Source organism: Molothrus ater, chromosome 7 (assembly GCF_012460135.2).
Source record: "Molothrus ater isolate BHLD 08-10-18 breed brown headed cowbird chromosome 7, BPBGC_Mater_1.1, whole genome shotgun sequence".
NCBI classification, from domain to species: Eukaryota; Metazoa; Chordata; class Aves; order Passeriformes; family Icteridae; genus Molothrus; species Molothrus ater.
This window is the reverse complement of record NC_050484.2, coordinates 4,373,714-4,387,342: the sequence shown is the minus strand read 5'-3', so window position 1 is coordinate 4,387,342 and position 13,629 is coordinate 4,373,714. Positions and strand designations below refer to the sequence as shown.

Sequence of the window (13,629 nt, the reverse complement as noted above, 5' to 3'; positions counted from 1 at the left end):
GACACAGGCACCAACACGTTCATGGGCTGTGGTTTGTTTTAAAAGGAATGAAAAGCTCAGAATTGCACAACCCTGGGATTGCTGGGGTAGGGTGTGTGGCTGCCCCAGGTCAGGGCCATGCCAGGGCTTTCCATGGACATAGAGATTCTGTGGCACTGGCAGCACACAAGCCACCTTCTGAGAGATTTCACTGGTGCACAGAGACTTTGTTTCATATTTTATTGAATTTCATTTATATTAAATTAAAAATATATTTCTGACAGATTCATGTAACAAAAAGGCAGAACAGTTTTCAAATTGTTCAGCTGGGATGAGCGTGGGTTGATGCAAGGTGGGTCGCAGTCTACATTTGCCTTAACAAACAGATAAAGCTCTACCCCAAGGACCATGAGGAGAAACTCTGGGCTGCACACGGGAGTGGGGAATAGAACCACACAAAGAGAAGATCCACAGGTTTCTTCCCAGCTTCCAAACAAGACAAAAGGGAAGGGAAAGGAAAAAAAAAAAACCAAAAGAAAAAACCCGAGAAACCATGAAAAGAAAGGAAATTATGCTAAAATATGTACCTAATATTAACCCAGGTCAGTAAGTATTTTAACAGTGTATAATTCCCAACAGCTAAAATATGAGAAAGGAAAGGTTAAAGGAACATTACGCCACACACGATTGGCATACCCTACTGTGTAAGCAAGTGCAGAAAGTCTGAACACACCACAACAGTGCTAAAACACAGAATCACACAGAATGCTGAAAATGGTACCTCTAACCAAAACCAGAGGGTGGGGAGGGAGAGAAAGGAAAGGGGAGGAGCGGCTTAAATCACAAGCAAATTACCTATATACAAATCAACCCTAAGGACAATTATGTTCCAAACAATGGTGTCCACAAGGAAAATAAAAGCAACATTATCCTTATTTACAAATGCAACTAGCTGTGTCTTTAACAAGCTATAAAAATACTATTCACATTTTCAAAGTAACATACAGTAGGTATTGAATTTCTTTTTATTTTTGTTTCAGAAAGGCAGCTAACTCTGAATGCATCACTTTGCAAGAAATGAGTGTCTTCCCCAACTTGCTGACACTTCTCTCCTTCTGAAGGTACTTCATAAGGCAGAAGTATTGTTGTTTGATGTTGTGGCTCTTTCAGAACGTGGAGGACTGACAGGAACCCAGACCACCCCACCTGTGTGTGCTGCTGGTTCCTCTGGGCTGGGCCATGCTGGCACCAGGAGCCCAGTGCTACCCCAGTGTCCCCTGCCAGGTGGGAGCCTTTGATTCCAAGGGGACACTAATGTCATACCCCGGGCCTGAATTGGAGCTTCATCTGAAAAGTCAGTGGTTCAAGACCACCAGGTCAGGAAATGAAATTTGGCTATCTCTGCTCTTAGAAGAGACTTCTTTTCCCCTCAGTTTCCCTTCCCTGATACCTATTTAGCAATTCCAGCTTACAATATTGGGGAAGTAGCAAAAACTGAGCAAAAGAAGGGATTAAAACCATTGTGAATAATGTATCAAATGGGTACTGATTTCCATCTTTAAAATCCTTTAAAAAATTCCCAGTTTTCTCCTTGACCTGCATTTCCCTCTTGCATTACCCCACCATAAGTACCCCCACAAGCAGCCAGTACCTACCTCCCATCCCAAATCCAGAGGAACAGTGATTTCGTGCATTCAAAGTTAGCTACCCCCTACACAGCTGCTCAGTTAATAATCGACCCATTTAACAGCAGGACCAGTTTATGCTACATATGTCAGAGTACCTTACCTCGAAAGAACAGCATACATATCTACACTTAGAAAATACCAGTCACAGTTCCCTACTGTGGTTATCCCAAAAGGGTTTAGTCTTCAGACTGCTATGGACAATGCAGTGTTTCCCCCCTAGGAGAGCTCAAAGGTTGGGCTGGGGACCAAAGTGCTGGCAAATGGCGCTCGGTGACAGCCCATGGGTCCTGTACCTGTGGCCCTGGTCACACCTGAGTCAGCAGCCTGAGGGTGCTGGCCAGGATGCACCTCCACAGCAGGTGAAGGGCTCATCCACAACACTGCTGGAGGGTGATTTCATGGCTTTTTTATTGGTGAGGGGAGAAGAACTGGGACAGAACTACTCACACTGCCTAATGCCTTACAAAACTCCCCTTGAAACCCCTCTCTGCCAAGGTCCACAAAGCTCACTTCTAAAATGAAATTTAAAAAGGGGGGGAAAAACTACCCAGCTTTGACTCCTCTAGTTCCCTATTGGGATGTTCCCCCTCACACCTTTTCCTCTATTGCTGCCACAGTCCCCAGCTGGAGGACACCCTGGGCAGAAGGTGTCCCTCTGGTTCTGGTTAGGAGATGAGACTGGCTACAGCTCAAGCCCACCGAGTCCCACCACCAACAGTCAGACCTGAACAACCACAAAGTTCCCTAAAAAGTGCTCTGCATTGTCCAAAACTACAGGCAGATCCCAGCCATCACTGCAGCACCACCACCAACCTCAACTTCACCTGCCTGTGATTTCCTCAAGAGCAAGGAGCCTGCCATTGGAACAAACCACTATTCCACACAAAATTGTGCTAAAATAATATTAGAACTAACATGGAAACATGATTTTTGGACATTTTAGAGGGGTGCGTCTAACCACATAGATTTATTTTTGTTATTTGTTCCCAGCCTGAAAGCCCCATTTGTAACAGTGACCTTTTCCACCTTTATAACTTAATGGTTAGCAACAGGCAGAAAATAAAGAAGAGGGAATCCTGCACACACAGTGGTGCTTCACTGAGGCTACTCTGTGGGACAACTGGACAACTGCATCTCCCTGCTTGATGGAACATAAGCAGTAGAGCCAGCCACCCTACCTAGAAAAACAATCTGATCCAAATCCAAGATTTTTACATAACCACAGATGAGCTGTTTTGTCAGCAGCAGAGGTCCAAGATCCACAGGAGTGAGACTACAGCAAGTGACAGCTGGAAATGAGCAGGTGCAGAGACTTCATGTGCCACCACCTCTTGAAAAAGCCTTGCCAAAGGGACACTGAGGTGCCATCACCCCCTCTGAGGTGTCCTTTAAGAGCCAAAGAGGTGACTGAAAATGGCAGGCCTGGCTCCCATTATTCTAAAGCCTCTTTTTCACCAGTCACCCTCAAGCCAAGCATCCTTCCAAGCATGTAAACACCTCTGAGCTCCATAGTTCTGAAATGCACTTGGGAAGCCAGGGTGGGAGCAGCCAGCCTGACTCATGGGCACTGCCCAGAGCACCTCTGGGGCTCCATTCCTTCCTCCCCACAGGGCTGGCAGGCTGCAGTGGGAGTGTCCCTGTGTGTCCCTGTGGGTGCTGTCCCTTCTCTAAGGACATGCCTGCCCAGGGTTCCTGGGCTGCCAGGGAAGCACAGCTCATGGGGATGCCTCCAGTTATCCTGGGGAATTACATGACCCACAGCCTCATTCTGCCTTGTCTCCTCATCTCCCAGATGGAATAAAGGAGCTCTCACAATCCCACCATTCTGTTAGCTGCCACCATGATATGCAACACCTACACAGAAACACCATTAGACAAAATTAGATTTTTTTTCCTTAATATTTGATTTTCCATCCCAAGAAGCAAGCTGTATTCCTAGGCTGGCTCACTTCACAACTCATACTTCTCCCCTGTGCTGCCCAGCTCTACCTAAAGCTATGGAAAGAGTGGATCCACAGGGTCAGGGTGAGCTGTTCTTCCAGAGCTGCCACTTTCCTTCCTTCTGGGCTGACATTGGTGGTGGCTGAGGGTGAGATCTTTAGTGGGAACAGGTGGCAGATCATTGCAGATGAGCCTTGCAGTCAAGAAGCACATTTCCTACCAAGTAAGTGGTACATCCAGGGGTAATACAGCATTTCTTTGTACACAGAAAAGGATTTCAGGGTACCTCAAACAGACCTACATGGTGGCTCCTACTGCAGATTTATTTCCATCTCTTGCTACCCTGAGAAAGACAACCTGTTTGAAATATAGTTGTAAATACTCTGCTACATCTGAGCCAATGGCCATGTAAAAAAATCCCTCCTGGTTGTTTTGCAGAAAAAGAAAAATCTGAAAAAATCTGAAGAAGTAAATGAAAAAGGAGTTGGTTTCAGCCAATTATGTTACAGTGAGTCAACTGGCCCCAGCATCTGCTCGCAATAACCCTCAGGTAGGTAATAACAGCTAGGACAAATTACACTGAAAGAGATCAGGAGAAAATAATAAATGTTTTTCTCTTTCCTTTAGCAGGTTGCTTTGTGCCTTGGATAATGGCTGATCCACACTCAGGTAAAAACGTGCCCTTGAAAAGTTGCTCACTGCTCTCCTGTGACACAGGCCATGACAGGAGGAACCAGAACATTTTAAACAGGAGACTGCATTCTAAAACCCACAAAACATAACCAGGTACTTCTGTAGCACTAGAGAGTGAATCACAGCCCAAGTACTTCTGTTGACATCCTCACCTGCTGCTTTGTGCTGACAAAACACAGTTTGTGTGTGGATTTATGTGCTTTTCCCCCAAACCTGTCATTGTGCATTAAAGACCATGGCACTCATCTTTCATCCCCTATGAATCCCAGCTGAATGCTTGTCATGATTTTGCCATGTGCACTTGCCCAAGTTCTTTGCCCAAGCCAGCAGCAATACCCAGTAAGGCAAAGATGTGAGTTAGGGACAGCCAGGAGTGTCTGCTGGAATCAAAGCAGCCAAAAAGTTCTGCTCTCAGTTTCCCTTTCTTTTTTCTTTAGCCATGATTAAACCATCTGTTGCAAACCTGCCAGCTAAGCTCAGAACTTCTCTTGCAGAGGAAAGGGGCAGGGTTCAGATAGCTGCTGCTCTCTGGGTTGGTTCACCAGCAGCCTCAGCACCACACAGGCCCATCTGTTGGGCAAAGGGTGGCTGGCACAGCATGGAACCTCAAGGGCCAGTTTTGGCCACTGCAACTCAAACCAGAAGCTCAGAAAATAATTAAAAAAATAATTGAGAAGCTGCAGTGTGTGGAGCTCTCCCCTCCACCTGAATCAGTGTGTTCATTAAGCCTCTGCCATCCCAGACCCCACTAGCATGGCACTGCATGGCTCTTCCTGGCTGCCAGGCAGAGCCCAAGCTCCTCTTCCAGCTTTCCTGCTGCCCCACCTGCAGGAACCTCTGCATTTCCATGCTACTTAATATATTATAGCACACCCACAGTCAACAAATAAAATTAATAAATAATTCAAGCCTTGTAAGAAATAAAACGTTAAATTGTTAAACCCCACCAGTATTTACATTTGGATTACTCCATGGGCTTGTTTCTAACATGAGCACTACTTCATTACCAGAGGAACAAACAGGCCTCACCTTGTGTGAGCAGCTCCATCCCTGTGCCTGGCTCTGGAGGTGTGCCTGCCTCTGCCCCAGCAGCCTCTGAGTTCAGCTCTCAATTCAAACATGTGAGCTGAGCCAGCTTTTTATATTTTTTTCTCCATCAGGAGTTACTCTGTTACAAGACCTGTTCGGGGACAAATCAACCTTTCTCCACCTACCTAAGGTCCTGCTGAAACAGGACACCCACCTTGCTGTGCAGCTCTCTGTCCCAGGCAGCTTGGCAGCATTGTCCCAGCCTGGCAGAGACACCCTGTGAGCACTGCTGTGGGCAAACCTTCCCTGGAGCAGCCACCCAGGGCCTTGTGCCAGCCCCTGTGCCCCAGCCCCTGCCCAGGGTGTGCCCCTGTCCCCTAAGGTGGTGAGGAGCTACCAGAGGCACCAGAAGAGGTCCCTCAGTGCAGATTGTGTCCATCTATGCCAGGGCAGTGGTCATATCACCACAAACCACCTTGTTACCACTTGACCCAAGATCTCCTTTACCAGCTCAAAGATCTGTACCCGTTGTTGCTGCTTTCACAACCTTCAGCTTTGTACTTGATGCACACCTGGGCACACCTGGTGCACCAACAGCTGAACCAGCCTTGTGATCACAGTTTGTTTACCATCTACAAGGGAAACAACCAAGCCAGGTTTAACATCTCTTCACACCTTTGTCAAGCTGACCCACTAAGCTTCAGGTAGCTATTGCTTGTTTCTTACTCCCTTCCTCTGCTTCCCTAAGATTAAAGGTGGCAAGGTGTTGAAATGGCAGGAATTTAGAGGAGGGTGATGCCATTTCCAGACCCCTGGTTGTTGCTGGTTTTGTTGCCAGGTCAGGTCACCCTAAAGATCTCAGCCCTAACAGAGCTGAAGTGCATAAACTGAAATATTGTTGCATCACCCAAGATTGCCATCCACCAGGTATTGTTTCTTCCCTTTAAAAGCCTTGATGGATAGAGACAGGCAGATCTCCAAAGCTTCCTTAAGATGTTTGGTGGGAATTAGGCTCACAAATGCTCTCACACACACAGTGTTGGTGTGCCAGGAGCAAGCCTTGGTGTCTCCTTTCCCAGTTCCATCTGCCCCAGATCACTAAAAACGTCCAGAACTCTGGTTTGAAAGACATTTCCAAAGAGGAGCAGGTCAGGGGGTGTCTACCTAAAAACTGAGGTTGATAAAAGCAGAACTAAGCGCAAGGAGACTGACTCATACTTATTTACATTTTGACAGAAAGCTCTGCAAATCATGCACATTTTGACTTCTCAAACCTCATATGCACTGTCTTCTGTGCCAGAGTAATCCTCCTTTTAGAAAAATGGTATTCTGTACTGTGCTGCAAGGCAGAGCAGGACATTTGCCTCCCCTGATCCTTCCCAGGGCTTGCTCTGCTGTCCTTCATAGAGCAGCAGGAAGAGCTGGCTGCTCTCTCACTGTATTCTCTGAAGCAGTCACTGCATCGGCCTCTCAGGAATGGCAGACATTGTTCCAAAGACTTGATTTGCTTCATTTTGGCATTTCCACAGTCATCCTTTACAAATAATTTATATTTCTTTTTTAATTTAAAATTATTATTTTGTATTTTGCTGGTCACTTCCATATTGCTTCATTCAAAATCCAGAAAACAGTTCAAATAAAATCAGAGGTTAAGTGCAAACTAACTTTCCAGTGAACCGCTATGTGCGTTTTCTCCAGTCCAGTGTCTGTCTTCCAGTTTAAAGGACCCTTCCCACCCCACCCCACAGAAAATCAAACTCTTCTGTTCTCTGTCTTGTCCTCAGTGTTGCCTGACAGCATCCCCAGCTCCCTTCATGACCATGAAGAAGAAAAAGAGGGAAGAATTAGTGACAATCTTTTGAAGTGTTTATAGTCAGCAGGTATAAAAGAGGAAAGCAAAACTTTTGGCATACAAATCTTCATTTCTTGGCCTGGTTTTTAGCTTCAAATGAACATATTGGAGGTGTGGTTTTGTTACTCTCTTCTGAAAGGTATTTTGTGTTTAGAGTGATTGTTGTGTTGGCACACATACAAAAATGGTCATGTCAGGGACCAGTTCTGAGCAGGAATCTCTGTGGCTGGAATTGGCACAAAATCACGGTGTGGCTCGGAAGAGGGGCTTAGCTGTATGTGGGAGTCACATCATCATTTCTTGGAAAGCCACAATGAAGATCTGAATGTTTTTGAAAAGCTATGTTAGCTATTTTTCAGTTGCTGGGATAGAAAGTGTTAGAGAAAGAAATTGGATTCTCAATCTCAATTACTACACTATCACACAGGATATAAAAATTGTCCATTTTTCACCCTGATGGAAATTGCATGGAGATTTCCAGGAATGCTGTACAGACTCTCATCAGTTCCTGCTGAAAGAATCAGCCTTTCTGTGGCTTTCCCTACAGTTGAATCACTGAGAACAAGCTCGACAGCAGCACTGCCACTGGCCTTTGCTGGTACCACCTGGCTTCTCTGGGCATCCAACCCCCGCGTCCGCCGAAAGTGGGAAAGGCCAGGTTGTACACTCCTTCTTTCAGTCTCTTTCCTTCCTTCCTTCCAGGCTCCCAACCCAATCTGCAACCAACTCCAAGACATCCTTTCACTTAGAAATATCAAAAATGAGTGAACTGGCAAGAAGAGGAAGCTCATGGGAGAAAGAGAGAGAGGGAGGGAGGGAGGAGGGGCAAGGGCAGGGAGAAAGGGGGAGTGAGAGTGAGGCAGCTAGAAGGGGTTGCCTTTCCACTTGAGTGAGAGCACAGCCACTACACCACGGTGTTCCGGTGTCTGTAGGGCGGCGGGGGCAGCACAGTGCCAGGCTTCAGGGAGAACTCAGAGAGGTATTCAGGATTCTCTGCCACTATGGGCCGGATCCGTCCGTTCTGTTTGTAAAAGTATTTTGTGCTGTACTCTTGCAGGTAGTCCGGGTGTTGGAGGGTGCTCCGTGGGGGCAGGCTGTGGTTCCAGTAGTCTGGGTTGTCAAAGGCCTTCTTGGCTTTCTCTGGCAAATTGTTCTTCAGGTACTCGGCGTTTTCCAAGGTGTTGGCGAAGGTGTTGAGGTACAAGGGCTCGTTCACGTACTCGTCCTCTGCTTTGGGCTGCCCGTTGGGAGCACTGTGGTACTCCGGGTTGTCCACAGCTTGGAGATCTCCGTTCTTCCGGCGGGAAACAAATGGGTTCTCTTCCACTGGGTTCAGGTAATCTGAGGAAAGATTAAAAATAAGTCAGCCTAGAGTGGTAGCAATCTGTCAGCGATGGAGAGAGATGGGGAGACTGACTCGGTGATCAGGATCCGACTTTATTGTGGGATACAAGCACTTAAATACTATTTTAGGGAGACTAGTAATGTGTACTACAATGATTAGGTTAAAAATCACATTCATAAACTTATGCATATAACAACATCTCTTGCTTGCAGAGTTTAATGGGGTTTTCTTTTTCTGGTAAACCTGTTTGATTTCTTGCAATCTAGGTCTAATTTTCAAAGTTCTGTTTGCTTTTGCTAAGGCATCTTGTTATCAAATCTCTTATGTTAACCAGGTCCAAAGTCTGTCTTGTGTCCCTCAACATTCCAACAGTAATCCATCTGTGTAGCAGCACTTGGACTAGAGCACCCTCCTCCACCTCAGCCATTCCAAGAACTCCAGATGGGATCAGGAGCCAACTACGTTGAACACACACTCGTGAAAAATGAAGTTTTCCACGCAATGTGGGTTAAAACATACACCTTGGAAGACTGACAGCAGCACTGCCACTGGCCTTTGCTGGTACCACCTGGCTTCTCTGGGTATCCAACCCCCACATCTGCCAAAAGCAGGAAAGGCCAGGTTGTACACTCCTTCTTTCAGTCTCTTTCCTTCCTTCCTTCCAGGCTCCCAACCCAATCTGCAACCAACTCCAAGACATCCTTTCACTTAGAAATATCAAAACTATTTCAATATTGTGATATTTTTATCAAATACACTGGCCAACTAAGCTACAGCTCTTGCTGAGCCACAGCCCATGTGCTCCCTTGGACTTCCTCTCAGTGTATGATCTACAGACCCAAACACACTGAGCAACATCTGCCTCTGCAACCTTGGACCTATTAGCAAACCCTCTGCTCTGCAGTCCTTCCATCCAGAAAACTCTATAGGAATCTTAGTTAGGCTCTCTGCACAAAGCCTATCCCCAAGGGCTAACTTTTAAGACAGCTTCATTTCTAACAGAACAATTTGCCTGATTAAAAACCTTCCATCCCTGAAGGACAAAGGGCCTTGAAGCATTATGAAAAAGAGGTTGTACAAATGCGCCCTGGAAAGGGAACAAGAGAGCCTTAGATCAGCTGCAAAATGGGACTTGGAGCAGGCTACAGTTGCCTCAAATCACTTGCTGTGGATTAACACCCCAATTCCAGCAGCATGGTGCTGCTCAAGGGCTCTGCACACACCTCCACAGAGAGTCCTGGTGCAAGGGGTCACCTGGTTTCATCTAGAACGGGGCCAAAACTATTAAAGGCAAAACTTCAAGACCCAGTGAATAGTTTTGAGCCCACAGCTGTCACTGAATATGAGCTGAATAGTGGGGACATGTGTTTTTTTTAGTGATGAGAGCCAAGCAGTGCTTTGGTTTGAACCCTGCAGCTGGCATGGAACACACAGTGTGTGGCCACACCATGACAACCCTGTGTCTGTGCCCAGGGGGTCAGGAAGGAGCTGCTGCTCCCACATCCCTGAGGGCTCAGGGGGCTCCTGCAGAACTCTGAGGATGCCCAGGGTGCACTGTATGGGTACATAAATGTGGGCTCACTCTGAAAGTAAATCACTGCAAGAGAGACTCCCACAACTGCTTCTGCCATGGGTCAAGCCCCAGGGCTGCTCCATTCCTCCATCACTGCAACACAAAGGACAAATGGCGTCCAAATTCTTAGCAAACACAGTTGTGACATAATTTACATTTGCATTTATTAATTTCTTTAAAGCTAATGCAAAGCTTTGGAAGCAAATTAATAATGACACATCCCCTTACATCTAAATGACTTATCATTATTTAGAGAGGAAGAAATGAATGAGGGCAAACTGGGAAGTGCAGCACACTGAGCAGGCACAGATTTAGGCAATCTTCCCCTTGCAGTGATGCTCTCTTTAAAGCACATCTTGTTCTTTCAATCCTAGACTTCTCTTGGGTATAAAATGCCAGCTGTGTGTATCAGTTCTGTGATAGGTTCAACATGACATTTACCAAGCACAATGCCAAGAATAAGAAGATCAATAAACAAAGCAAAGTTGGGACTGTGGCTGGCTGAAGATATTTCCTTGGAAATAACTGAAGATTTGTGTTTGGCTAAGAAGGGGGCTTGGCTTTTTTTTCATTCCTCTTGTTATTTCTCAAAAAATAAAACGTGAAAGGGGGACTTACCAGCTTTGACATACTGGCACATTTGAGTATTTCAAAGTAGAAAATTAAGGAGAGAAAACCAAATCCCCATGTAAAAGAATATTATCCTAGTCAGAATGGTTCAACCTGACAAGTAACTAAATAAAGACATTTTTGATGAAAAGCTGTGATGTAAAAAGAGAAGAAATGCAGCCAGGCTAGACCAGGAGCCTCTCTGGAAAGGCAGCACTTTACCTGTTTTAGGTTTGTCTCTCATCGGTGTCATGTACCCATCCTCATCCAGCTCTCCCCGCACGACGCGCTCGGGAATGAAGACGGTGGGGTCAGCGCTGTACCTCTGGGTGCTGCTGTCCTCCTTTGCCAGGGTTGCCACCTGTTTCTGCATCGTGCCATTGCAGCAAGAGTCTTCAAAGAGCTCTGCTGTGGCCCCTTGGGCAGCTGGGGCTTCAGGAATGATGCAGCCTGGAGCCCTGTATGGCATCGGCACCTCAGCAGTGTAGCCACCATCCCGGTACACAAACTGGTTCTGTTGGAACAAAGGACACACAGCATGGGAAACGAGGATCCCAAGGGGAGAAGCTTCAACAGCAAGTCATGGCTGAGCCTTCTGTGCCTGCCCTGCCCATCCTGAGCTTCCAGGCTTCCACAAAGCATCCATCTGCCCAGCAGTGCTCAAGAGATAGAAATGGGGCAGGAAAACTTATCTTCTACCAGGCACGTGGAGGCTGGACACACACAGCTGCAGGAGGTGAAGGTGGTGTTTTCTCTTCTCTTACTCTGGCAGCCTCCCATGATTTCTGATCAAAGCCCTTTAAACCTCATGTCTGGGAAATCTCCTCCTGACTTGGAGGAAACCACTCTCCTCTCTGTTTATCCTGGGGTGATACTTTGAGTGTGTCCCGTGGTGGGAATCATGGGGTCACCCACACCATGTGTAATTCCATCAGGGAGTGCATTTCAGGCTGGTGGACTGTGTTTGTATTGGCACCTCAGCTCAATGGTTTAACTCAACCTACCATTTTGCTTGTCAGTACAGACATGCAAGAAACTTTCAACATCATGACCTACAGACAGGAAGGAAAGATGCACACATCCATCCAAGCCTTTCACCTAAATGCTGTTTCAGAAAAGTTGTCAGAGTTATGGATGTGGCTCCCTAGAGTCTGCACACGAATCCACAGATCTTAACTATTTGATTCCTTTATAAACACTACATTACCTGGTTTTGAGTCATTTATGCAGGAAAAAGGAGTTTGAAAAAGAAAAAGAAAAAATAGTGAAGAAAGAAGGTAAGCCTGAAGAATAAAGGCTGAATGTGAAATACTTACTCCTGACATAGGGGTGTAGGCAGGAGGAGGGCTGTGTCCAATTTCACTCTAATAGGAAAGAAAAATGGATGATGGATACATAACCAGAGGCCACATGAATGAAACAAGTCACATGAGCTGTATGAGCTAATTTGGAGAAACATGCACAACAGTCAGGCTTCCTAACTTAGGGACCCAAAATTCAGATTCAGTCAGGGCAAATGCCTCACTCCCAACAACAAGCTGTGTGTCTTAGAAAAGCAAGTCTTTTGCCAATAGGCTTGACTTCTGTACACAGGGCTGTACCCCTCTGCCAGTAAAAGTTTAGAAGATTAGCAGCTTAAAAAAATACTGTTCCAGGATGGCATTGTATATCTGTGAGCTCTGCTCCACCCTCAGCACAAAAGGCTAAAGCCACTGTCCTATCTTTAGTTCTTGGCTGTGACTGATATTTAAATACATCCTCTGCAACTATAACACCACAGTAACAGGCCCTCTTAGCACAGCCCTGTCCCAAGATGGCAGCAGACAATGAACTGCCATTAATGTGTTTATTGCTATTTTTGCTGACAAGAGCCTTTCCAGTCAGTGGCCTGCCAACTAAAATCACTATAATTGTGGTTTTGTAATGCCTCCCCTATAGTGCTGTACTAAACATATTTGTCTTGCAACACCCCTTACCATAGAACCTTACACATGGCTCTCCACCACTGCTGTCTGCACTTTTTTTTACTTCTTTACTGTTTTTCCCCATGAGCTGATACCCTATGGCCACTGCTCCATTAGAACAGGAGGCAAAGAAAACAACTGTGGTGCCATTAAGTTGGTTTGAAAATTTAATATTTAAAATTTAATATAATTGTTTAAGTGTGCTTAAATTGACTGGTAATTGCAGTGTGAGGTCATAATTTTGTAGGCTTCCAAGATTACCCTCAAACAACTCTTATTAGTCAGGACATGAATCACACTGTGAGAAGAAAATATGTTTGGATTTTACCAGGTAAAACATTTTGTTTTCTATGTGAAATGCAATTTACTTTGTTGAATTTTTGGTAGAGGGGGGTGGTGTGGTGTGGTGTTGGTTTTGCATTTTAAATACTATCTTGAAAAAATCAGCAGGTGTTGCTTTACTGAAAAGCTCTAGAATTTTGGATTTCTGATTCCAGAAGTCTCACTGGAATTATCATCTCTGCCTTTTTGAGATAGACATTAGTGGCTGGTTGCTCGAGGACCTTACTACATAAGCCTACTTAAGAAGTCTCAGCTTGTATACAAAAAAAAAATCAATCCCAGCTCCCTTTTGATGCTGTAATGTGAGCTATCCCCATTAGCTGGGAAGTGCACACATCCATTGACAGGGGAACTCATCACACTCCAGAAGGAGCCTCACTCCTTTACATCACACTCCATGGGCAGCCCTCCCCAGAAATGCCCAAGATTTCATTCTGTACACCACATAACTGAATTTTAGGCAAAAATATGACAAGGTGGAGAAAGAATGAAATCCAAGAAAATGTCTCCTAAAGCCTTTTTCCAAGGTCCTCTGGTACAAAATACCAATGACACATCAGCTGTTATAACAGCCAATATTTGTGTAAAATGAGCCCTGATCCAAGAGAGGTAAA

General features: G+C 45.6%; 1 protein-coding gene across 2 annotated transcripts in view; it reads right to left on the bottom strand.

Moving 5' to 3' along the window:
* Positions 1 to 205: 205 nt before the first annotated feature.
* Positions 206 to 13,629, bottom strand: part of ERBB4 (erb-b2 receptor tyrosine kinase 4) — a 590,650-nt gene continuing 577,226 nt past the window's right edge. For both annotated transcript variants that reach the window (XM_054515325.1, XM_036387293.2), the window contains exons 26-27: positions 10,932 to 11,223; positions 206 to 8,523 (exon numbers count right to left, since the gene is read on the bottom strand). In XM_054515325.1, coding sequence (XP_054371300.1) covers positions 8,087 to 8,523; positions 10,932 to 11,223 — 729 coding nt within the window. In that variant the 3' untranslated portion in view covers positions 206 to 8,086. The remainder of the gene's footprint in view (positions 8,524 to 10,931; positions 11,224 to 13,629) is intronic.